General features: G+C 52.8%; 1 protein-coding gene across 5 annotated transcripts in view; it reads left to right on the top strand.

Moving 5' to 3' along the window:
- SSBP3 (single stranded DNA binding protein 3) overlaps positions 1-21,882 on the top strand; it is a 165,089-nt gene that overhangs the window by 108,771 nt on the left and 34,436 nt on the right. For all 5 annotated transcript variants that reach the window (XM_045477487.1, XM_045477489.1, XM_045477488.1 and 2 more), the window contains one exon: positions 7,827-7,916. In XM_045477487.1, the coding sequence (XP_045333443.1) occupies positions 7,827-7,916 (90 nt within the window). The remainder of the gene's footprint in view (positions 1-7,826; positions 7,917-21,882) is intronic.

Raw genomic sequence — 21,882 nt, 5'->3', positions numbered from 1 at the left:
AGCCAGTGTTTGCTGAGTGCGTCTGACGTGTGTAAAGCACTCGTAACCTGTTTAAGCTCCCACCTACCTTGTTTCTCCTTCTCTTCTCAGGGTAATTTGCCAGTCACATCCAGCAGAGTCTTCAGCGAGTTCGTGCGATCCTGCACAGACACACACACACACACACACACACACACACGCACCACCACCACACCCCTTGCTGAAGGCCAGGCTAGTCACCTGTTCGCTGGAAGGAGCAGGGTTAAGTCCATCTGCGTAGGGAGAAGAGCAGAACATACGGATGATCCCAAACGCAGAGAACCGCACTGTGCTGCCCTCACGTTTGTGATGATCTGTCTGTTGTTTCTTTCCACAAGTGTCAAAGAGCACACAGAACTCTCCCTGGGAATTGCAGGGTTGGTGGGGAGACCCAGCTTCTGGACTTCTGGACCCAAGACTGGGGAGTGGAGGGACAGAGAGACTAAAGTTAGAGCCACTCATGATAATGTGCTTCTCTGTGCCTCCCGTTTCCTTACTGGTAAACAGAAACGACCTCTTCCGCAGGGATGTGAGGAGTCAGGCCCACCCCTCCCCTCTCCTGATCTCTGGGGTCAGGATGAAAGGCAACTGCTTCTTTCCACACCCCCCTCTCTGCATCCCTGCATTTGCTCCCTCCCCCAGGGGACTTGGGAAGAAGCGCTGGTGTCAGGACGGCCCTCACTTGGGCCCGATGGCCTGGCTGTGGCAAGTTGGGGCTTTTCCTGCCTACACATGACCTTGTTTTTCAGTTTGCTCTGCTGAGAGCTTGGTGTGATGCCCACCGTATCGTTGAAACCACAGGACCTCAGCCGCCTCATTTGGAGCTGAGCAGAGAGAGGCCAGGGGCAGGAAGGCTTGCCCAAGGCATACAGCAGGTGATTTGCAGCCAGAGCGGGAACCCTGGTCCCGAGACGCTCACCCCAGGGCTCTTCTGTCATAATAATCCCCAGGACACACCGGGCAGTGGTAGTTAATGGGGTTCTTCCCTTTCACAGAGGGGAAACTGAGGTTGAGACCATCAGCATGGCTCTGAGTTGGCAGAGCAGAGATCAAGCCCACATATTTGGATCCGTGGTGCACTGTTGCTCTGTCCCAACTGCGAGCCACCCCAAGTTAACAGAGGCCACCACTTCCTGAGACAGCTCACTCTGATGCTCGGATCTGGAGAAGCTTTTTGTAGCTCAGAGCATCTACTGCTGGGCCCAGAGCCATCCCGCGGCACCAAGAGAGCACGTCCACTCCTGCTTCCACGTGACAGCCCACTGGCTATTTGGAGGCAGGGATCCTGTGTCACTCACTCCCGTGTGTCATCTGAACCTATTTTTAATGCCAGCTGCTTCTGTCTCTTCACGTAGCAACAGCTCTGCGTTTTCTCCAAGCTGCAGACTTCAAGCCCCTGTCCTCCAGGACGGATTCTTTTCTCCGGTCTGTGCATAAGACGAAGAGGCCCTCTTCCTGGACTTCTCCCTCTTTTGACCCCACTTCTCTCTGTCTCGGCCTTTCTGCCTGGGTTATGACACTGTCTCTACTCCCTCATCTACATCTTCGGTTTCTGTCCTGCTAAGATTAACATCCCCTGGAGGAAACTCAGCCCAGAGGGACCCAGGTCGCTCCAGTATTTTGCGCAGATTGCTGAAGCCTCTGTCTTGATGGTACCCGCTCAGGCATCCCTCCCTCTCCTGGACACAAGCATCCCACAGAGACCTCCGTTTCTCACTTGCCCTTCTCACGTAGGCAGCACATGGGTGCCTTCACTCCTCTGAGTGACCTCTGTTTCCCGGCCGCGTTCACACAGCCGCAGGCCACACACCCTGTGGCATCCTGGGTGCTTGGCCACATGGCCTGTGTTGAGTTTCAGTGGAGAAAGGCTGTGCTCGGTGGTTTCGCATGTGGGCCCTGTGCTGCTACACGCCTGAGTATTGGGGTGGGGCGAGGAGGGAGGGCATTTGCAGAACAAAGTTCCGTTTTGCAGCCTTGTAAATCAGGAGGCGCTGGCCACGCTGGCAGGAGTCCCGTGGTTCATTCCGAGCATTTGTTTTTATCCAGTTTTCCAGGAGCTTCACGTGTAGAAGATCATTTTTAAAAAAGAGTGAACAATGGCTGGGGGTGGGGATGGTCTTAGGCTAGTTTGTGGAGTGAGGATAACTAGGGTTCTCGGGGTGTGGTCGGAAGATAATACCTAGTAGGGAGCACCCCTGCCCAGACCCACGCTTCTGGAAAGGAAGCATGAGTGCTTGTCACCTACCACAAGATGCTTTGAGCTAAGAGGTGGCAGGCTCCTGGGAGCTTGTCCCTCGGTTCCTCTGCAATGACCCTGCTGTTCCTGGAGCCACAGGGGACTTCTTGCAACAGAGCGAGGAAAAGGCCTAGCACCACATCTGGGACTTGCCACGTCTGTTTGTACTCCAGGGTTGTTGAGTGGGTTAGTTGAAGGTGCATTGGGGATGCCCAGCACTGGCAAAGGTGGTCACTATTGGAAACCAGATTTGACAGTGAGGGATGCCTGTAGTCAGAATGGCATGTGTGAGACCAGCTGGCGTGCGTCTGGAGCACATGGGCGGGCTGAGACGCTGCAGTGAACCCCCGAGCGAGCCCTGGCGGCTGTGTAACCACCACGGGATCATAAAGAAACCCTACTCTTCAGGGGAGAGGGCTGTGGGATCAGTCCTCCCTGGAAAGCTCCCAGGCCGTGAGCAAAAATACTCTACTTTGCAGGGGAGCTGGAGGGGCCTCGGTCACTTGTCCGAAGGCACCTTGAGCTTTCCAAGTTGACTCTACCCCTGAGCCTCAGAGGAGGCAGCTGGCTGGAGTGGGCCACGGCACCCAGCGCAAGGCCTGTTTTCTATTTAGAAAAGAATTTTAAGTTAGTTTTATAAAAAATGCATGAGTTACCAAACTGCATGCCTGATTTGATTCTGCTTTTTTTAGTCCATGTATGTATGCATATATGGATAAATGTTGGTGAGGAGGGCCTGGCGGGGGGAGCTCAAATGTCATCGGCTGTTATCTGCAGGCTCTGATAACAAAGAGGTTTCTGGGTGGTTTTTAATCTTTGATCTCTTAAGTGTTCTGTAGTGAACAGAGAGGAGTTAAAATTCGCAGTCTCTGGAAAGAGAACTGTCCCCCTGCAGCAGGAGCTGCTGTTTCCAGTCCCTGCCCTCTGGGTGTGTGGACCAGGCTGGGAAGAACAGCCTGGAAGAAGGGCCTCGGAGATGGTCGTGTCTAGCCCTTCCATTGGACACGTGGGGAAACTGAGGCTCCTGGCAAGGAGCCCAGCCCACCGGGAGGTCTCTGGCTCCAGAATCCAGTGCTCTTTACTCTCCTGCTCTGGTGGGAGGGCTCCATCCCCTGTACCCACCACAGCCCTGGCAGCTGTAGGCCTCCGTGAATGTCAGGGGCTTTCGGTTTGGGTTCTGTGTTTTTAGAGAAAACTCACATGAGACGCTTTGCTGAGTGCCTTAATGGAGCTCTAACTCAAAGCTGGAAACCACAGGGAGAGGCCGATTCCTAGCAATCCGGAAAGGCCTGGCTCCAGATGGCCAGGTTTGAGCAGGTCTTTGAATAATAAAAGTTCATAATCATTTATTGAACACCTGCTGTATGCCTCACATCTTCGAGATGGGTAAAACAGCCCCTGCTGCCAGGTGTGGGGGTGGGAGGAAGGGTCCACTGGGGTTGGGTTGTGTGAGTAGCCGTTACTTCTTAACCCTCTGGTCGCCCTCCAACACAGGTTGCTGCTTTTCATTCGCTGCTTCGTGCTTTTCTGCCCTTTTGGAAGTTTTCCGTTAGGAGCACGTGTTTGTGTCATAATCAAAGGATAGCAATAGCTGTCATAATTCAGGTTAATTGTTTTGTTTAGTTTTGCTGCTGAACGAGGCTTTGAATGATAAAAGTTGTCTCCTCAGCGTCCTGCCACCTTAATCATTGTTCACATGGCCTTCCTTTCATTGGAGGAGAGCAAAAAATCTGTCTTCCACCCAGATGTCAGAGAATTGCACCATCCGTGTTCTGGAACCATGGTTATCCCAGCCCTGACATTCAAAGGACCACGGACCACCCACCCCCAGTTCCTAGAACCATTGACTCACTTCTGATTTTTGTAGGGAAATGAGATCTCCCAGTGAGGGAACCTTTGGAAGTCATGCTCCCAGGTTCAAATTTTCATTTTAAAAAGTTGTGTGTGTGTTTTTTTTTTTAATTATAAAATATTCTTATATCTTTAAAAAAGAACAAAAAGAGCTCTTCTGTATCATTAAGGAAAAACCTAATATACAGAAAGCAAAGAAGGTGAACATTTTACCATAAAAGTAGATCTACAGACCATTTCAAAAGATAGTGATCCAAAAAAATAAGGCAGAATACCAGGGATCCCATTTTGTAACTACCAAGGTAGCAAACCCCAGTGTAATGCTTGTTAATTAAATTGGTTAAATGATGATACCTCTATATAATATTAGACTCATTAAAAACTTGTGTTTTCTTTGGCTGTGTAATGAGAGCGGGAAGTGTTCTTGACATTCTTCCGCAAAAAACGGTGGCTAATTTTCTTTTTCCTTGGCCGTGTGTTGTAATAAGCAAGTGTTGGGTACTAAATGATAAATGCTAATTTAAAGAAATCAAGTTGGTGAGGCTTTCCAGATCTTTCTGTAAAAGCGAAGCCTTGTTCTGGGCTGAAAGCTGGAGAGAAGAGTAGGTCTGGACCGAGAAGGACGGATGGGAGAGGGTTGTCCCGAGCCTGCTTCCTTTCCATGCAGATATTTGTGTCTCTGGGGTGCTTGTGTCTACCTCAGAGGCCACCTGGGGGTTCAGGGAGAGACGGGGACGGGGGAGGGGAAGCACCCAGCCAGTCTCTAGCATCGGGCCCAATGGCTCCTGCCATGCGCACCACCAAGCACTTGCCAGTTAGGAACTCTGTTATTCCTGTCCTCATCCTAAAACAAGACGGTGCTACATTTGTTGAATAAAACGTTTAGTTGGCTTTAGCAAGGCAGGGTTTTGGTTTTTCCCAGTGTGTCACCTACTCCCACCTGCCTGCTGATTATTGTCATTGTGCACCCCACCCCCCCTCCGCCCCCACCTGGTTAACTGCTGGACTTGTACCAAGATGCGAGTAATTGGAGAAAGACCGTGTCCTGGGAGGGTACCTCTGAGGAACAGGTCATTTCTTCTCCAGATTTGTACGTGTATATATATGTGTAGATTTGTGTATTTGTGTGTATGTGTACATATATGAACTTTTTTTTTTCTTAATTGTTTTATTTTTCAGAGGGAGAGAGAGAGCAGGAGAGGGGCAAGGAGAGAGGGAGACAGAGGATCTGAAGTGGGCTCTGTGCTGACAGCAGAGAGCCTGATGCGGGGCTCGAACTCACGAACTGCGAGATCATGACCTGAGTTGAAGTTGCTACCCAGGCACCCCATATGAACTTTTTTGGTTTGGTAGGAGGGTGACTTTTATAAATGATCTGTGTTTGGAGGGATAGCTAGGTGAAAATAAGCCAGAAAACTTACATTGAAGAATTGAAGGAGAAAGTAAAATACACCCTGAAACTCCCAGCTATTACAATGAAGTGTTAAAGATGTAGGACAGAATTGGGGTGCCTGGGTGGCTCAGTTGGTTGAGCATCCGACTTCAGCTCAGGTCATGATCCCGTTGTTCGTGGGTTCGAGCTCCATGTCGGGCTCTGTCTCTGCTGACAGCTCAGAGCCTGGAGCCTGCTTCGGATTCTGCGTCTCCCTCTCTTTCTGCCCCCCGCCCCTCTCTTTTTCTAAAAATAAAAATAAACAAAAAATATTTTTAAAAAAGATGTAGGACAGAATTAAAATGCAGAAACAGACCCAAGCCTTTGTAAGAATTTTGCCTCCTGATTTCCAATGAGTGGGGTGAAATTGTACCAAGGCAGCTGCCTGAGGAGTAAAATCTATATTCTGTATCAAAATAAGTTCCTGAAGGAGTAAAGAGTTAAATGTAAAGCTGGTCTCTGAAAGAACCTGAAGCAAACGTAGGTGCCTGTTTACCTTGTTTCAGGTTTTTTTTTTTTTTTTTCCTGTCTTGAACTTTTCTGCTCCTGCTTCCAAGGAATGATTGTTGGCTGTAAATCTTGAAAAGTTGCATTTTCACAGAACCACCAACCACAAACAAACAGTGCAGCTAATGGATAGCCTGGCATACTCCCCCAGGTGGCCCTCACCCAGATAATACTGGGGTGGGGGCTAGGCAGAGGCAGGCTGGTCTCTCTTCTGTCTCAGTGGGGCTTACACCTGGAAAGTGGGAAGACCAAATTTGTGATGTTGGGGGCTGCTTGGAACACACGACAGGATGGTTGGCAGAATCTGTAATTATGGAGAGGGTTGCTTTTCGGTGGGCAGAATGATTTTGAAATGTTGGGCCGGGACAGCCAGCCCATCCGTTACCCCCCAGTCTCTTTACCCGGGTCTGTTAAGACACCCAGTGCATGCCCATACTCAGCCCTCCTTGCTTCCAGATTACCAGGCTTTCCCGGTTTACAGAACACGGCCCGTCCTGTCACATAATCCTCCATGCCCGCGATGAGCAGGCAGGACAACAGCGATCCCCACTTTTTATAGGAAACTAATGCGGGAAGGCCAAGTGACTTGGCCACGGCCATCCGTTGCTTGTAGAGGTAACAGCGCTCCGACCCACACGTTCTCAGGGGTGTCTGTTCATCTTGCTGCCATGTAGTGTGTTCATGGGATTCGCACACTACCTCATTTCCTTCTATCATCCTTGGAAGTTAGGCGCTCTGGTTCCTGTTTCCTGGCTGAGGAAAGGCAAGAAGTGAATTCTGCATTTGTAGGAGAGAAAGAGGTGGTCCGTTTCCTGACCCCAGGGGCTCACTCTTGTCCCAGAGAACCAGTCAGACCTCTGGGAGACAGTCAGTGATTCAGTCTCGAATTCTCAGTCCCGGGCGGGGAGGGTGGGGTGTGGCAACACTGAGGTAGGAGGTGGGCATCCTGCGGGGGTGGGGGTGGGGGGAAGTGCCTGGGAGGTTTAGAGTCGGTCAGGGTGGGGGCCGGTGGGGGAGTATGCAGGGCACCAGCCCAGGTGGGGTGCTAGGCCCGTGACTTGCCCTGGGCGTGTGCGGGCCCAGGCTCAGACATGCTGACCACGTGGCAGGTGGGACACAGATTGTCTGGAAGGAGGCCAGGCTGGGGAGAACGACGTCTGTTCACCCCCAGGAGGCATTTGTTGAGGCAGATGTACCAGGTAAATGCCCGAATAGCAGCATTTAAGAAGAAAAGTGCCTCCAGTCCCTGCATTGGGCGGACCCACCTCCTCTCCGGTGGCACCCAGGACCCTGACCAGGCCCAAAACACCCCTGCCCTCCTTCGACCTTTCGAGGGACATTTCCCAGCAGGGATTTGTGTTTATGCGTTAAGTTGTGGGTCTTTATTGGTCTACTCTGTACAGCATGTAGCCTCTTGGAGAGGGCACAAACATTTGTAAAGCACCTCAGCCGCCCTGTGGGAGCTTCATAAAGCTGCCGAGTGGGTGAGGCAGGGCACCCCTCCATTCACAACGGCTGCTGTATGTTGGCCACCCACTACTGTTCTGTTCTGCAGTCCGTGCGCAAAGCGGGAGACCTTGTTCTCCCATTTTAGAGATGAGGAAACAGAGGCTTGGAGAGTTCGTCACTTGCCCAGTAAGACGTGCCTGGGAAGGTGGTATTTGAGGAGGGTCTGTGACGGACGTGGGCAGACTGGGAGAACCTGGTGGGACAAAGGCTCAAAGCTCCAGGTCTCTTGCGGTGGGTACAGCCTCCTAACTCTCCACCTCCTTGTCTCCGCAGAGCGCAGCAGCCGCCCCGAGCCCCGTGCTTGGCAACATTCCCCCCAACGACGGGATGCCGGGAGGCCCCATCCCGCCAGGTTTCTTTCAGGTACGTGCTGGGCCCCCTCGGCCCTGTGCTCCTTCCACTCCTGGCCAGGCCCCGGGCGGGCGGGAGGGAGGGAGAGAGAAGTAAGTAGTAGCTCAGTTTGCCATGGTCTAAATACAGTTGCTGTGTGCTGGTTCAGACCCTTCCCATCCCTTTCTCCACCCCCTGCAAACCCTGAGGAGGGGAGAAAAGAGATGAAGAGCCGACCCCCTCTGCACGCGCTGTGTCACTTCTGCTCCAGCTTGTTTTCTTCACACTGGCTTCGCAGTCACGACACAGCCCGCCCCTGGTTGGGGAGGCGGGGGTGGGCCCCCCCCCCCTTCCAAGTCCTCAGAGAGCTGTCTTTTATAACAAAAGCCTTTTTTTTAAAAAAAAAAAAAAAAAAAAAAAAAAACCAAACAAGTAAACTGTTCTTTGTTTCTGTTTTGTTGCTGCTGTCATTGTCATTGTTTACTTTGCCTGTCCAAACTACAAACCTTAGGCGTAATCTAAAAAAAAACAAAAAACCCACCATCCTGGCAGGTCTCGGAATCCTTTCCCTCTGGTTAACCACTTGATTTTTTCCGAGTGCGATCACAGGCGGCATCCCACGAGCATCTGGGCCCGCACTCCGCCCGCCAGAGGCAGGGGCAGGTCCCACGTGGAGTGAGAGCCAGGCCTTCCCCAGAATACACCTTGTGGGCCTCTGGGGGCTCCATCTTCTGTTGGGGCTGGGTGTGGCTGCCGTCCCCTCTCTGCCTCCTCCTCCTTCTATCTCTGCAGGCCTCTAGGAAGTGGGGGATTGGTGGGGAGACTCATCCCATTTTAACCAGGCTGAGGCCGGGGAATGCTGTTTCGGAGAGGTATTGGCGTGCAGGGCTGGAAGGAACTGCTTTAAGCTCTTTTTTTGTTTGTTCATTTATTTATTTTGAGAGACAGCAAATGGGGGAGGGGCAGAGAGTGAAGGAGAGAGAGAATCCCAAGCAGGCGTCGCACTGCCAGCGCAGACCCCGGTGCTGGGCTCGAACCCACCAACCGTGAGATCATGACCTGAGAGCTAAAACCAAGCGTCGGACGCTTAACCGACTGAGCCACCCAGGCGCCCCTTTGATGAAGCTCTTGAGTGGAACATTTCATTCTTTGAAACCTGTCTGTGGCTGGATTTGAGAATCTGCCTTTGTCCCCCACCCCTTTGAAAGGCTAGCGCTTTCAGAGAAGAATATGGAAGGAGCTGTCATATAGAAAAGAAGGCCAAGATCTCTCCGTGAAGCCCAAGAATTCAAAGCTGGGAGCCCTGAGGCAAAGTCCAAGGAGACTTTTGCTTGGTGTAAGCCAGAATCTCACACCTTGTGCATCTAGCAATGAGACGCAGGCTGCTGCAAGTGGAGCCTCCTGCTATGAAGGCATCTGAGCAAAAGGGGGGACAAACCCCTGTTAGAGATGTTAAGGGGACTTTCTCCCTGGGTGGGAGACGACCTGGACAAACCACTTCTGCTTTGTAAGATTTCACATTTCGGTTGCTCTTGACCCCCGGGAGAGAAGAAGGGTTTGGACGCACTGCTCACCAGCCAGGACGGGAATCGGCGAAATTTGGGTGTTGCCCATAAAATGGCAAGAGTGGGTTGTCCACCAAGATGGTGGTGAGGAAGGTGCGAGGGATGTAGGGATGGCGGTTGAGGGCTTTGGATGGTCACACATACATCTATATACATTCCTAGCATGTTGCCCAAACTGGAGCCTTGCCCTGGGGTGGAAATGGGTACAGCCTCAGAAATGGGTGTGCAGACTCCAGGTTAGCCCAGACCAGGCATCGCCTGGGGCTTGGCTGGGGGTAAGGCATCAGGAAGAGGGGCCAGACTTTGGAATAAGACTTTCAAATGCTTAAAAACCTGCAGACCCAAGAAAGAAGGAAGCCAGGTGGGCTGCTGCCCTTTCTCCAGAGGGGAAACCCAAGGGACTACTGTCTGGGACAGTCATCCATGCCAAGGGACTGTCCTCTTCCTGGTCACTGCAGACAGATGTTCTCTTCCTAGTTGGAGGTCTTTCTTACAGGTGTTCTGTTCTGCTTGGGGACCTCTTTTCCCAGGCTTACACATCCTCCCACATGATACCCTTGATACAGTGCACTTGTGACTTTCCTGTCTGGTGGACGGAGCCCCAGGCGCCAGGCTCCACCTGTGTGCATGCCTGTTGAGGCTGCCTGCTGGCATCTGAGTGCCCAGTGCAGGACACTGTGGTGGGAAGAAGTGGACAATAGCCAGCTGTATTTTTTAAATAGGCCATTGGCTTCTATTTTGGCCTGAGTCTGGGGCAAGGCAAAGTTTGCCTGATATGTGGGCAGCTCTTAACTTCCTGCTTTGGTATAATTGTCCATGGTTAAAGCCTAATTCCAGACATACTTCTTGGGCCCTCCCCTGTGACGTTCAGGGGTGTGTGGTCAGAAAGTCCAGACTGATTCCTGTCCTTATTTGGCCACTTCCAGGCACCATCAAACAGAGGTTGCTTTTGGATCCTCTCGACCGGAGGTCTTTTCTGATCCTTAATCAGGATGAGTTGGCAGGGGCTGAGGCGGGCGGGGGGACAGCATTGAGCAGGGACCTGTGTGCCCGGACCGTCCGCTTCTGGGGTGGCTCTGGCCGGCTTTGTTCTCCCCGCCCTTAGGTGAGGGCATCATGTTTAATCGGGCAGAGGAAGATGAAGCAGACGGGCGCTTCCTGGTTGTGATGCTGAAGTACTCAGGCTAGGTCACTGCTGAGGGGAAAGGGTATCTCTCTGGAAGGCGATAGTGACTGCCCATTTCCGGAGTAGGCCAGGACGCAATGCGAATATTAGCTATTGATTGCTGGCCCTGCCCCTTGCTCATCTTGCAGGCAGCCACTCTGATATTAGAAGGGAAATCGAGATGGTATCGGGTTTTATCTGCTGCCAACAATTTGCACTTCTTCCCCTGCTTTGCCCACGGTCTGGGCAGGCAGCTCTGATGCAGGGGGGCTTTGTCCCAAGGAGCCAGCCTGGGTTGGCTGATCCAGCTTTGACCAGATCCTGTCCCAAGGTGGCCAGCCCAGTTTTCAGATCAGGACTCTGCCCCTAGTTGGTGCTAAATATAGAAGCCCGTGGGGCCTCCGGGTAGGTGGGAGGGAGCAGCTGTCCACCCCTGTCCCAGCCCCTCCGAACACAGGGGGGCTTTCTTAGGTTGCCAGGCTGCAAGGCTACTCCAGGGGTCAGAAGGCTTGGCCATCCACATACTAGGTTCCATCTGTTTGCTTTTTCTTATTTGGTGTTGAGGTTTCTCAGGTGGACGGTGCGCTGGTCCTGTGGCATGAGATGTCTATGGTAGCAAGTTCAGGGCTGGCAGAGAGGTGGTTTGGGACCCAACCTGACCATACCTCACAGTATTGGGGACTGTTTTGGTTTTTTTCGGGTTATGGAAGAACTTACCAAGGGTGTTCTAGTTCTGTGCTTTCCTTGTAAAAAGACGGCCTTGATCTTGGTATCGCAAGCGTCTGGCATGCGCTAGGGACCCGGGAGATGTTTGAACTGAGTTTTTTTCTGTTGCTCATGTTACCAGCAGTGGAGCCTAGCCAGCCCTAAAGGTCTAGATCCTCATTCTGACCAGGCTTGGAGTGTCCAAAGGTGGTATTCTGCAGTGGGGAAGGATACAAAGGACTATTGTCTCAGGACACCTGTTCTGGTCCCCCACTTGTCCACATACTTGCTGAGTGACGTTGGGCGAGGTGCTCCCCGTCTCTGGGCCCCAGTTTCCTCACTAGTAGATGAAGCTGGGTGGACCAGATGGTCTCTGAGGGCCTTTCCAACTTGGATTTTCTGCTTTGGATCCAGATGGATTTTACATAATCAAGCAGTGGCATTTTTTTTTTTTTTTTTTTTTTTCCATGCAGCTTAAGTCAGTTGGTCTTCACATCTGGCAGACTCGGCTTGGTTTGGCCAGGCCTGCTGGTCTGGGTGGGCCCCCAGCTCCTTGGCCCTAAGGTGGTTCTAAAGGAGGTACCGTCCAATGAGGATTTCTAGGTCCAGAGCTGGGGAGTTGCAGGAGGGCAGGGGTCATGAAGACGGGAGCATTGAGTACAGGCTGTTTTTGTTCTTGTTTTGTTTTAAATTCCAGTGATTGTTTTCAGTTATGTAGTGTTTTTAGACATCCAGCTTACTTTCATTTTGATCGTAGCCTTTCTGCAGAGGGGGCAGGGCTAATTGGGAAAGTGAGACTCGGAAAGGTGAATGACTTCCCCAGAGTTCTCAGCTGTGGGCTACAATCAGGGTCTAAACCTGGGCTTGCTGCTTCCAGATCCTGGTGTTCTTCCACGGCAGTCAGATACATGTCTGATTGCCTACAGGAAGAAGAGACAATAGAGACCAAGGAAAAGGAGGGCGATGATGGAGGGAGAAAGAGAAACTCTAGCCATCTTGTCTCAAAAGCAGGCAATGTTTCTATTCAGACAGCAGCTCTGACTGGTTAGTGGTGTCTTGCTAGAACACGGTGCTGGGAATGATGCAGAAGCCACGTCCAGGCTCAGCAGATACCGACTGGCAATGTCTGCCATGAACGTGGGGATGTAAGTGGTAGTACATGACCCATGTATTTGCCATCCGTGATCTAGTCCAGGCTTCACTTCATAGATACAGGATGGAGGCTCAGAGGCAGGCGGGACTGTGGTTAGCGATAGTGGTCAGCCACCTCTGAGGGCAGGGGGCTGGACTCTAGGCCAGAACTGACCAGTCATAGTCTGCCCCCAGAAGCACCCAACCTACCAGAGAGACTGACAGGTAAACCCATGCCCTATAGCAAGAAATGGAGAGACCAGCCTGCTCAAGAGCTTCCTGGAGGCAGTACGGTCTGGGACGGTGTGTAGAGTGAGGTGGATGATAGGTAGGTGCTCACTAGGAGAGAGGGACTGGAGAGTTTACTGGCAGTGTTTGATGGACCTTTTTAGGGACTGTGGGCTCCATCTGGGGGTAGTGGGAGCCCCTGGAGCAACCCTGGTCTGGATAATACCTTGGCCAGGTCTGTGTTCTAGAACAGTTAACTCTGTACTGCTCTGTCAGCTCTGTAGGGGCAGGAACTTGGGGGTTGACCACATTAATGATGGAGACTGGTATTGCAGAGACCCAACAGAGGTCAAAGGGCTAAAGACCGAGCCTTCTCTGGACAAGACAGTCCTGGGGGAGCCAGTTCCCTTTGCCAAAAGCACAGCCTGTTCTGTTCTGAGCATCCCCAGATACTTTCCATTGTAGTGGGGGCACAGTAGGGGTTGACATGTTCCCCCCTGCCCCCCCCCCCCCATTCTAAGGAGTTCTTAATTCCTGCCAGCTGAGTCCACTCACCTCTGAGGCCTACCTCCAGAGAACCCTCCCCATCAGTTGTGGGTGGGGGTAGGGGAGGAGAAGGAGCATATCATTTGTATAGCTCAGAAGCCTAAGAAATGATCCAAAAATAAGAGGAAGAAACAGATACACGTGACCTTGGACCTTTCCTGTTGAGGCTATAGGAGCGCTTCTCTCCTCATTTCCTTCAGAAGTAGCTGGGGTTTCTCTGGGAGAGAAGCAGCCTCAGGAGGGCTCTGACAAGTGACTCCGAGTATCTGAAGTTTAGCCATATAGAAGATTCTCAGACCTCGGGCACCTGGCTGGCTCAGTTGGAAGAGCATGCAACTCTTGATCTCGAGGTTGTGAGTTCGAGTCCCACATTGGATGTAGAGATTACTTAAATGAATAAATCTTAGAACAAGAAGAAGATGCTCAGATCTGCCTCTGCAACGCTTCAGCCCTTAGATCTCAGGTCCTTCAGCGGAAAGAAGAGGGAGGCCAATTTGAATCTTTGTGTGGAAGATCGTTCTACCACATGCCAATTTAACAAAGTAGTGAGCTCCTTGGCACTGGTGGTAACCAAGTAGAGACTCAGTGCTCAGTAGAGAGCCCTGGGGACTGAACGCCTTGGGCTGGGCTGGTGTGTTTCCAGGGAGGATCAAAGCCCAGTAAATGAGAGCAGGCTGGCAGCAGGAGCTCAGGCAGTTCCCAAGAGCTGGGCCGAGTGCTGTCCATTTCCTGCCTTCCTCTCCGGCGGGAAGCAGGCGGCAGCACAGTGAGCTGACATTCCTTGCCAGAAAGCTGCAGCAGCAGGAAAGACCTCTCTGCTGACTAGGGCCAGGGCGGGACTAGGGGAGGCTTGGAAAGAAAGAAACCACCCTGTTTGTGTGGTTTTCAAAGCTTGCTGCACAGGGGGGCTCGATGGGTGGGGGTTTAGATCGCCATTTGATGGATGGTGAATCTGAGGCCGGGACCTAAACCATGTAAGGCTTGGCAGACTTGCTGATCATCCTTTAGCCCATTGGCCAGACGTGGTCTCTAAGGGCACAGTGACCTCGCAGTCACCCACCCTTGGTGAGCATTGCGGACGAAGGAGGCAGCCGTGGACCTGCCCTTAAGGGGCTTGCAGTCTGGTGGAGGCAGGGAGTGATTACACTGAGGCTTCAGTGCCACAAGGGCAGGTGAAGGAGCAGCTGGCCTAGCCTGGGGTCCATCTGGGAAATTTCCCCTGAGGGGCTGACATAGGAGGCCTGAGCAGGAGGCAGTTGCCAGTGAGGGGGTGGGGCAGTGTGCCAGGACATGAGTATGAAAGGGCAAGTTTGGAAAGGCAGGAGACCTGGATAGACGCTCAAAGGACTGTAACTTAAAGACAGAGGAGCCATGGAAGATTCCTAAGAAGGGGAGTGGCCCAGTTCCAGGAAGACCCCTCAGTGGCCTGGAGGGGCTGTGCTTGTGGCAAGCTGGCCATTGTGGAAGTGTGGAGTCCAGGCAGTGGTCCCCTGGGGGTTGGCCAGGGCCTGGGCTGGAGTGGTGACTGAGTGCAGTGCTGAGCACCTCCCTGGCCTGAACCAACAGCCCCTTGGATATGGGAGTGGGGAGGAAGCAGAGCTGGGAGGATGCCGTGGGTCCTGGCCTACCTTGGCCTGAGGTAGCGAGAGGCTGTCAGCCAGCCGCCTCCTATCAGACCCTTCACTTTAGAAGGCAGGGGCCCCACACATGGTCCTGTGGCTGCCCCTTTGCCCCTTGAGGCTCCCAGCCAGTGTTTTCAGGTCCTAAAATGGAATTATCTTGACCCCCTCTTGTAGTTGTCGGTAGAAGGCTCTCTAGATGAGAAAAGTGGTCCCCTTATGTGATTCCATTTGACCCTTTGAGGTAGGCCTGACAGCTAACAGCATTCCCACTCTGGATGAAGAAACCAAGGCTCACGTTGGCCAGAGTTGCTCAGGGAAGACAGGCCTGGACCAGGTGGTAGGCTCTATAGAGTTTTGAATGAGCACTCAGTCCACTGGGGAGCAAATCCCCTCCCTTTCTGGACCCCATTCTCTGGCCTCGGCCCTTGCCACGTCTGCATTGCCGTGGGCCAGAGGGGGTCTGATAGATGGCGCTGGTCTGTGGGAGAGGAGGACAGAGATGCTGTGTCAGGGGTGAGTGCACCAGTTCCTGCCGGGGACAGAAGCACCCCCTCCGCCCCGCCCCTCACCCTGTTGTCTGCCTCCAGACTGACAGAAGGCAGGGTCACTCCCGCTGAGAAGGATTAGAGAGGAGGCGGGGCACCCCAACTGCTGGGCCCTGAGCTGCTCCCTCCCCAGCCCCACCTGTTCCAAGCCAACTTGGTGCACTGTGCAGCAAGAGCACCACTCCTCTGACTCCTGTGAAGAAGCTAGAAGCTAGCTTTAAGCCTGAAGACCCCTGCCCTGGCTGTTGGACGTCCTGATTTGAGTCCGACCGTGTTGCCAACCGGCTGTGTGTCCTTGGGGAACCATCCTCCCCTCTCTGGGCCATACGTGCTTTAGAGGACTTCATAAACCCCTGGCCGCTCAGAAACTCTGTCACCTGGGCTGTCCCCTTCTCCCCACCGTGGACCCACACACAGGCCTCCCTGCATAATTGCCTGGCCTGGGTGGAAAGGCCAGGGCAGGAGAGGAGGAAAAAAAACCTTTTCTTGCCAACACCACCTCCACAAAGGTCAGGCTGTGCTCCCGCCCCGCCCGGCAGCCAGCTTGGTGCCTAACGTCTGCCCGGCGGCAGATGACCGCGCCGGGGCTCCTAGCAACCGCGGACAAAAGGTTACTCCTTACGTGCCAGGCTGCCGGCCCCCTCGCCCTCCCTTCGGAAAGGGAAAACAAAGTTGCGGCCTTGACTGGCGCGTGTGCCTCTGTGCACGCGGGCGGGCATGTTTGTGTCTGCACACTCGAGCCGCCTCTCCGCCCCTCCGAAAAACGTGAACTCCGCATGTCTCGCCGTAACTCTCGCTGATGAAATGGAAAGTTGAACATAAATCAATGTCTGCCGCCCTGTTAGCTATGCATCAGCAGTCAGTGCCTGGGAGATTTGCTCAGTAACAAAGCACCCAGCCGCTCCGCAGGCCTCGACCGCCCCCTAACGCGGAGCCGGCCCCACGCCGCCGCCGGGGAGCTCAGCTGCTGGCCGCCTCTGCCTCCCCACCAGGGACCGCCCCCAGCCCCAGGTCTCTGCTCCCCTTCTGGGGAGAGGAGGGGGAGCGTCTTCCGGAAGGACCCTTGGACCTAGGAGACACGGGCTAGTTCTTGCTGCTGCTCCTTACGCTCCCCCCAGGAGACCCCAGCGTGTCCCCTCCCTCTGGGCCTCTCCTGAGTTGTAAGCCTACTCGCATCTCTGACTTTTGTGGATTCCCATCCTCAAGGATTGGTGTTCCAGTAGCCTCCTTCACCTCTCGTGTATTAAAAAGCTTGGGCTGGTTTATCTGTTTTCACCTTTCTGCCTGGGTTTTTACTTTGCGTTTCTCTTAGAACTGGATTTCTCCCCCCTGGGTTTGAGAGCTGCCGTGCCATGTTGTCCCCTGTCCCAGCACCAGGGTCGCGTCTGTTCCCTCCCTCCCCCTGTCACCCCTGCCAAGATCCTCCCGCCTGTCATGGGGATGGAGGAGCCCCCTGTGTTTCTGTTTTGTTTCTTCATAGTTGGCTGAGGGGGTAGACCCTCCCGTGTTTCTGCTTCCACCTTCCTCCTGTGCAAATCGTGCTGAGGTTTTTTCCCTTAAAAAAAAAAAAAAAAAGGTCAAATTCCTCAGCCCTTGTAGCAGAAAAGGTTGGAGGAAGAGAATTCCAGTGGAATCCTATAATAACACGCCTTGGCATTATGTGGCTCAGGATAGACCCCCCCTGAATGAGATCATAGCACTCTGAAAGGAAACTGCCCAATGGGGAGTCTGGGCTGGGCCAGCGGGCTGGACTGGAGTCTGAGGACTTTCTCGCATCTCCCTGAGTGTTCCAAGAGCCGGGATATAGCAGGAGATCCACAGTGTGGGTTTTGAGTTCATGTCCTGTTTTCTGCGTAAATGAACTCCGCAGCCGACCTCTCGCAGACAAGTGCCCTCCCCCAGATGAAGGCCTTGGGATAAACAAAACCCCTGGGCCAGGCCCACCTGTCATTCAGCAAGCCCCCTATCTCTTGCTAATACCAAAATGGTGGCGTCACACTTAGTAAGAGTATGGTTAGGAAGCCGCAGCTTTTCCATGAAGTGTCAGCATCACAGTGTGCAGTGGCTGTGACCAGGAGCTTTGGAAAAAGACAGCCCCTGTCACTTCCTGACCACGTCTTCTGGGGAGCTTACCTGACCTCTCCGGGCACTGGTGTCCTCAGCTGTGCTGAGGAGCAGTCATTCAGCAAATCACAAGGCCTCCTTTTTGGAGCTCTGGTAAGGATTGGCTATACGGAGAAATGTGTCCGTGTTCAGTGATGGTTTCTCACTGCCATTGAAACATGACCCATTGGCTTTAGGATCTGGCTTGACCAGTAGTCAGAAGCCTAGCACCTGGGCCCCTGGAAGCTCATCTGTCATCCCTCCCTCACCCTCTCTGAGGGTGTTCCATCCTTCCTGGAGGCCCTGAGGTCACGCAGCCTGGGTTGCCATGAGAAAGTCCGCTAACCTGTCTGAACCTCATTGCTTCGTCTGCCAGTTGGGGGTGAAGATAGCCCCAGACTCTCGGGCACTTGTGCGGATGGCGTGAAATGAACCCGTGGAGCTCTGCCTGGTGCCTGGTGTGGGTAAAAACTCAGGAATCTTCTTTGTGGATATGTGTAGGTCTGTCCTGGGGCTGTTCTTTTCTCAGAGGTAAGGGTCAGGGTAGGGCTAGGGCCACCGTGAGTGTTCTTCCAAGAAGGGAGTGTTAGGGGCTCAGCACAGCCTTGGGGGCAATGATGTGTGGGAGAGGCTCTGGGTGTTTTCGAGATTGATTGGCTTTTTAGTACTTAACCCTTCAGTTAGACTGACGTACCTGTTAACTACTAAGCACCAGGCCCTGCTTGGCCCTTTAATGTGCTACCTTACTTAGTTCTGCCCACCTGGCCTAACTCCTTGTTCCCTGGTCTACCCGCTGGGAGTTTACAGGGGAAGTAGAGGCAAGGAAGCAGGTTGTATGTTCAGGAGCTTCTGATTCTGTTCCTGCCAGGCTCAGCAATATGAACTCCTTTTACTGTGAGTTAATGTCAGCTCTCCCGCCCAGGAGGCTGGGTCTTTGCCGGTTATCCTGAGTTCCGTTACTAGTGGACCTCACCTGGGTAAATTTGAGTTTCAGCTCCCCGCCGATAAAACAGGAACAGCTTCCACCCGCTTTACCAGCTATGCGTTTGGAAATGTGGCCGGAATGAAAGGCAGATCAGAAATCCGCACAAGGCCTCCTTCCTAGGGGCTGGCATTCAATCATCTGTTCCTTCGGTACACATTGAGTGACAGGTTTCTGCCTGGCCCTGTAGAACCTGACTGCAGATGTTCATAGTATGGGGCCGACCCCAGCCTGGGCTAACTGCAGGCCAGTGGGCGGCTCTCCTTCAGCAAGTGCACTTCCTGTCTATGGTGTCCTTACATTGAGGAAATCAAGTCCAGGTTCTGGGTATGCCATTCACAGGTCTTTGTGATCTGACCCCTGCTACCTTCACACCATTATTAGACCGGCTGTTGATCCCCAGGGCAAGGGCCAGAGCTATTGCTCTCACACACGACTTTGTCCCTCCAGCATGTCTGTGTGGCCTCTTCTACAGACTGCAGAATCCTCCCCTCCCCTTGTTGCATGAAGGCTCTTCAGTTTTGGGTCATTTCATTCAAGAAGACTTTGACAGAGTCTTGCCCTGTCCTTGTCCCAAGGTCAAAAAAGATATGCCCAAAATGTGGATCTGATTAAGTGCCTCTTCCTCAGAATAATTATAGCATCTGGTCCTAGGAAACTTAAACTCTGAAGTTGTGGAAAAGGCGCTAAGTGTGTGGAGACTTGCAGTTTGTTCTGGGGCAGTGGCTTTACCTTTCTCGGTCTCCCATCTGCCCATCTGTGATACGCACCAGTGTTAGAAGGGGCGGACGTGGGAGGTGTGGCGGAAAGCAGAAGAAATAAGGGACCACTTCAAGGGCCACACGACTTCTGCTGAGTATGCTGAAGAGCTCTCAACATCAGGCAGAGTGCATGAGGGTCATGCCTCTAGCCTGAAACTGTTAGAACACAAGGAGGCCGCTCCCTGGGTTTGGGGCAATAGGAAAGCTTAGTCAAAGAAAGAGGGGAGCTCCTGAAGTATTCCTGGAGGTGGGGAAGATCCTGACAGCTTTTTGTTACCAGCAGCCTCCCTTTGGTGAGGGCCAGTTCCTGGCACCAGACTAAGTACTTGACTCTCAGTATCTCAGTCCTGCAGCTCTCTGGGAGGAGGTGGGGTGTCCCATTTTACAGGTGAGGTTAAGCAAGTAGTGGGGTGGGGGAGACTGCAGACGGTGCTCCTGGCCCATGAATCTGGGGTTCTTCCAACAGCGCTTAGCCCCCTCCCTCCCCAGCTGCCCCTGTACTTTTGCTGAGGTGAGCCAGTTGCATAACCCACTGCCCGGGTGACCGCGGGCAGGCTTCCTAAACCCATTTCTCCCCAGAGTCCTGGTTCTTTCCCTTGCCCCATCTGTTGCTTCTCCTTGGCTGAGGAAGGAAGATGAAATCTTGGGCCATTCCCCAAGCTGTTCCCTTCCCTCCCAGTCATCCAGGGAGCTGCAAACCAAAGGGAGAACCTTGGCCAACTTCTTTTTCCTCTTGTGGTCAGTGGACAATAGGGGTTGAATTCTGGCATTCTGGATTTGTGCCTTCCAGAGCCCTGTGTCTCCTCTTCCTAGTTGGATATGATGAAATCTTTACTTTTTGGATTGTCTGTCAGGGCGTGAAGGGGTAGGAGAGGAAGGCTGTATCCATGCAGGTGTCTGGAGAGCTTAAAGTAGAGCAGGAATTCTCCGGGTGGATGAGGCAGTGCCTTTTTAATATGCACCTCGCCTTCAGTGTGCCGTTGTGATTAACAGCGGAGCCTGAGCGCTGGTGAGAGGCGGTGTGGAGGCTGGCGGGCAGGAGGAGGATGTGTCTCTGCAGCACTATCCATTCTCAGAGCAAAAGGCAATCTTTTGATGGGGTGGGGGGGGGATTTTGTTCTCTTGGCAAGGTAGGTGTTCCTAGGGATTGGTGTGGTTCTGGATCCTGAGTCAGTCTCTTACCCATTTACGCAGAGAGTCGGTCTCTACGGCAGTGAGTATATGTCAGGGAGGGAGAGGTTTGCTGTCTGGATCCTGACCAGAAACCCACATGGCTGGGACTGGGTATTGGAAGCCTTCCCCTGGGCCCCAGCTCCTTTGCCAGCATTAAAGAGGGCTAGCTGTTCAGGACTGGAGTATGGCTTAGTGGGAGAGCAGGTGCATACTCCATGTGTGGTCAGAGAGAGATGGGAATCAGCACCCCAGACAGCTATGGACTTGGTGTCCCGAGAAGTCTTAATTTCTAAGTTGAGAGACACCATAGAAACATCTCTGGAAAGGAAAGGAAAGGGTGTATAATTTCCAACACTTAGGCACGAGCTGCTAAAGGTTAATGACCCCACTTCTCAGCCTGGAGCGCCCAGCCCCAGGTCTCCCCATCTTGTGCATAAGGCCCTCTAGCACCGTGCCCACACGACCTGTAGAGCACAGGTGCCAGTCTCTCAGCCCAGAAGCCCCTCTGTGCCTTTTCTGCCAGAGGACACCTGATCATCTTTCCAGGTCTTGCCTAAATGTGATTATTCTGTAATTGCTGCCCTCTTGCTCTCTAGCGCGCCTGGTACCTTGTCTCTGTTGGGGTGCTGCTGTGGTAATAGCTAAACTCTGGTCTCTCCGACAGCCTGGGACTCTTTTGGGGAGACCTGAAGTACTATTCAAACGTCTCTGGTGCTTAGTACCTCCTTGGCCCAGGGTGCTGGGACCCAGTGGCTGGATCACTGCCAAGGTGGACTGGGTTTTGCACATATGTTCTGGGTATCATTGCTTTTCCCTGTGTCCCTGTAAAGGGTGCCTGGTTATATGGACACAGGCACGTACAAAGAATCTCTAGCAGGGAGACCCCAAACGTGTAGCAGCCAGAGGCAGAGTCACCTCTTTTAAACCTACCCCATCCCAACCATAGCCATTCAAGGTAGAGCCCTTCCTCGAGATGACCCTAGAGAACTTCACGGCCCAGGAGGGAGTCAAACGGTGTGGACCTGCTGAAAGAAGTCAGGGCTGGAATGGAGCCCCCAGGATGGTCTGTGCTGGCATTCGAGGGATGAATTTGTTCCCCAGCATTGTGGCGAGAAGGAAACTGGGGAGATGATCAGCAAGGAGGTACTCTAGGACCAGCCAGCTGGATGTGAATGCTGGTGAATTGTGTTATAATGATGAAAGATCCAGAAAACCAGGGCTCAGAGATTGGCCACGTGGCATTTTGATGGGAGAACCAGAACTCGGGTTCACTGACCCGTGGTCTAGTGCTCATTCTGTTCATCCTCAGTGGGAAAAACTGTGGCTGTGATAAATAATACTGTAATGTCATTGGACTTCACTTTCCTTACTGTAAATGGGGTTGATTTTTGCTTCACTTATTCTATTAGAGAAATATAAGGTTAAAAAATTAGAAAGTAGATACAGTACTATTTTATTTCACCTTGAGAATTT

The sequence above is a fragment of the Leopardus geoffroyi genome, chromosome C1 (assembly GCF_018350155.1).
Source record: "Leopardus geoffroyi isolate Oge1 chromosome C1, O.geoffroyi_Oge1_pat1.0, whole genome shotgun sequence".
NCBI lineage: Eukaryota > Metazoa > Chordata > Mammalia > Carnivora > Felidae > Leopardus > Leopardus geoffroyi.
The sequence above is the reverse complement of the archived record's forward strand: the minus strand, read 5'-3'. Positions and strand labels throughout refer to the sequence as shown.